The 1,848-nt window shown below is 62.8% G+C and overlaps 1 protein-coding gene across 1 annotated transcript in view; it reads left to right on the forward strand.

The window, feature by feature from the left end:
* LOC103608382 overlaps positions 1-1,050 on the forward strand; it is a 35,295-nt gene extending 34,245 nt beyond the window's left edge. The window contains 1 exon segment of the mRNA XM_008592821.1: positions 882-1,050. Within this exon segment, the coding sequence (XP_008591043.1) occupies positions 882-1,050 (169 nt within the window).
* Positions 1,051-1,848: the final 798 nt, after the last annotated feature.

The raw sequence follows: 1,848 nt of genomic DNA on the forward strand, positions 1-1,848 counted from the left end.
CTGGGACAGGAAGGCAATGGATAGGAACGCGGGCGGGTTGCGGGGCGCGGCGAAGCTCCGAACTAGAGGGCGGTGCGGCGCCCAAGGAGGGAGGGAAGGTCTGAGGAACCCTGCCCCGGTGGGCGGTGGAGGTGGTGGCTCAGTAGACCTGGCGCTTCGAGGGCTTCGGGTCCCTTTCACCAAAGGATCCGGAGGGTCCCGGCGTTAAGCAGCGGGGTGAGTATTGGCAGCGGGTGGGACGGGTCAGCCGTCCGATGGAGCGGGCTGGGTGGGCCCCCTCACCTCCTCCCAGCGCCCCCCTGATTGACCAGGGTTTCCTCCACCCTGACCGCGTCCTCTCTGTTCTGACCTGTTTACCGACCCAGCCCAGTCCCGCAGGTCCCGGCTGGAGCACGAAGGGGTTAATGGGGTCCTGGGAGAACTCTGCTGCCCCCACCACCTTGGGCTCAGAGGTCTGGGGACCTCAGGACGGTGCCCCAGGGGGCTGACCAGGAGTCTCCAGGAAGCCCCAGGGTTTTTCACTTTCACTTCTCTCTTCTCAATACTGGCCTCAGCCACAGGCTCAACATCTGGCTGCTGATCTCAGGTGTGTGCACATGGGGAAGGCTCCCTCAGGTGCACAGGACACAACATCGGGCACCCCAACATGTTGGGGCAGTGTGCACCCTGGATATTGCAAAATCACATGCAGGAATCCCCTCACACACACACACCCCCACACACACACAGTGATCCAAATGCAGCCTGCAGGACCCAGAGTCCCGGGAACCTGCTGACACTGCCCTGAACACCTCCCTAGGTGCATTCCACCAGCACTGCTCACATCCCCTGCAACACTACCGTGACCTACGCCAACCAACGCCTCTCCCACCTGTCCCCAGCCTGGCCCTCTCCTCTAGCAGGAGCAGCTCCTCTTGGGGTCCTGGGGGCAATGGGCTGGACCTGCCCAGGGAAGAGTTTGAAAAGGGGTCTGGAGCCCAGCCCGTTGATGAACTGCACTCCCCCCTGGACCTGCCCCTGGGCCTCCTCAGTGACACAGTCACTGAATGACACAGGTCACTGTCACCATCACAGCCTCAAATGGCCACTCAGGGCTTTGGGAGTGTCCTGGCAACAGCTTCCCGCTCCCAACATGGCCCACAAGGCTCCAGCTGCAGGCCAGAGGCTCGCCCTACACTCGGCTACACGCACCACACTCGACACACAGCACTACTTGCTCACTCACCGCACTCCTGGCCTCAGGCTCTTTCCTGGACCTCAGGCCTAGACCCAGTCCCTTCGCGATAAAGCCCACTCTCGCATCCCCACTTCCAGGGCCTTCCCGGCTCTCAGCCAGCACCCTCTCCAGCCCAGGTTCTGAGGCCCTGAAATTGTAAACACCCTGGGAGAGGCTGCCTGCCTCCCACTCCCATCCCAAGCAGTGCAGGAAAAGGCCTACAACAACGTTGTATGCAGAGAGGCCTTGGAAACTGAGGCCCTAACCACCAGCACCTCATTGCAGGACCAGGGGAAGCTCTGGGATGCAGGGAGGCTCCAGGCTTGACACCCAGCTGGAGAGACCTGGGACAGGAAGGCAATGGATGTGCTGAACTGGTTAGAGGCGGCCCAGAGACAGTAGGTGGGAGGAATGCACAGGCCAACTCAGGCCTTAGGGTCGGGGATATCTGGGCCTAGTGCCCCTGAGACTGAGGGGCCAACCTCACCTCGCTCTGCCGGGCCTGGTCGGGCACCTCAGCAGTGGGCCTTCCCCAGCAGGCAGGCTGGCTGCAGGGTGGCGAGTGGGCAGCACCCGCCTGGCCGCCTGAACTTCTCCGACGTGTCCTCAGCTCCCTTGGCCGGCCAGGCCCC

Source organism: Galeopterus variegatus, unplaced genomic scaffold (genome assembly GCF_000696425.1).
Source record: "Galeopterus variegatus unplaced genomic scaffold, G_variegatus-3.0.2 Scaffold8370, whole genome shotgun sequence".
NCBI classification, from domain to species: domain Eukaryota; kingdom Metazoa; phylum Chordata; class Mammalia; order Dermoptera; family Cynocephalidae; genus Galeopterus; species Galeopterus variegatus.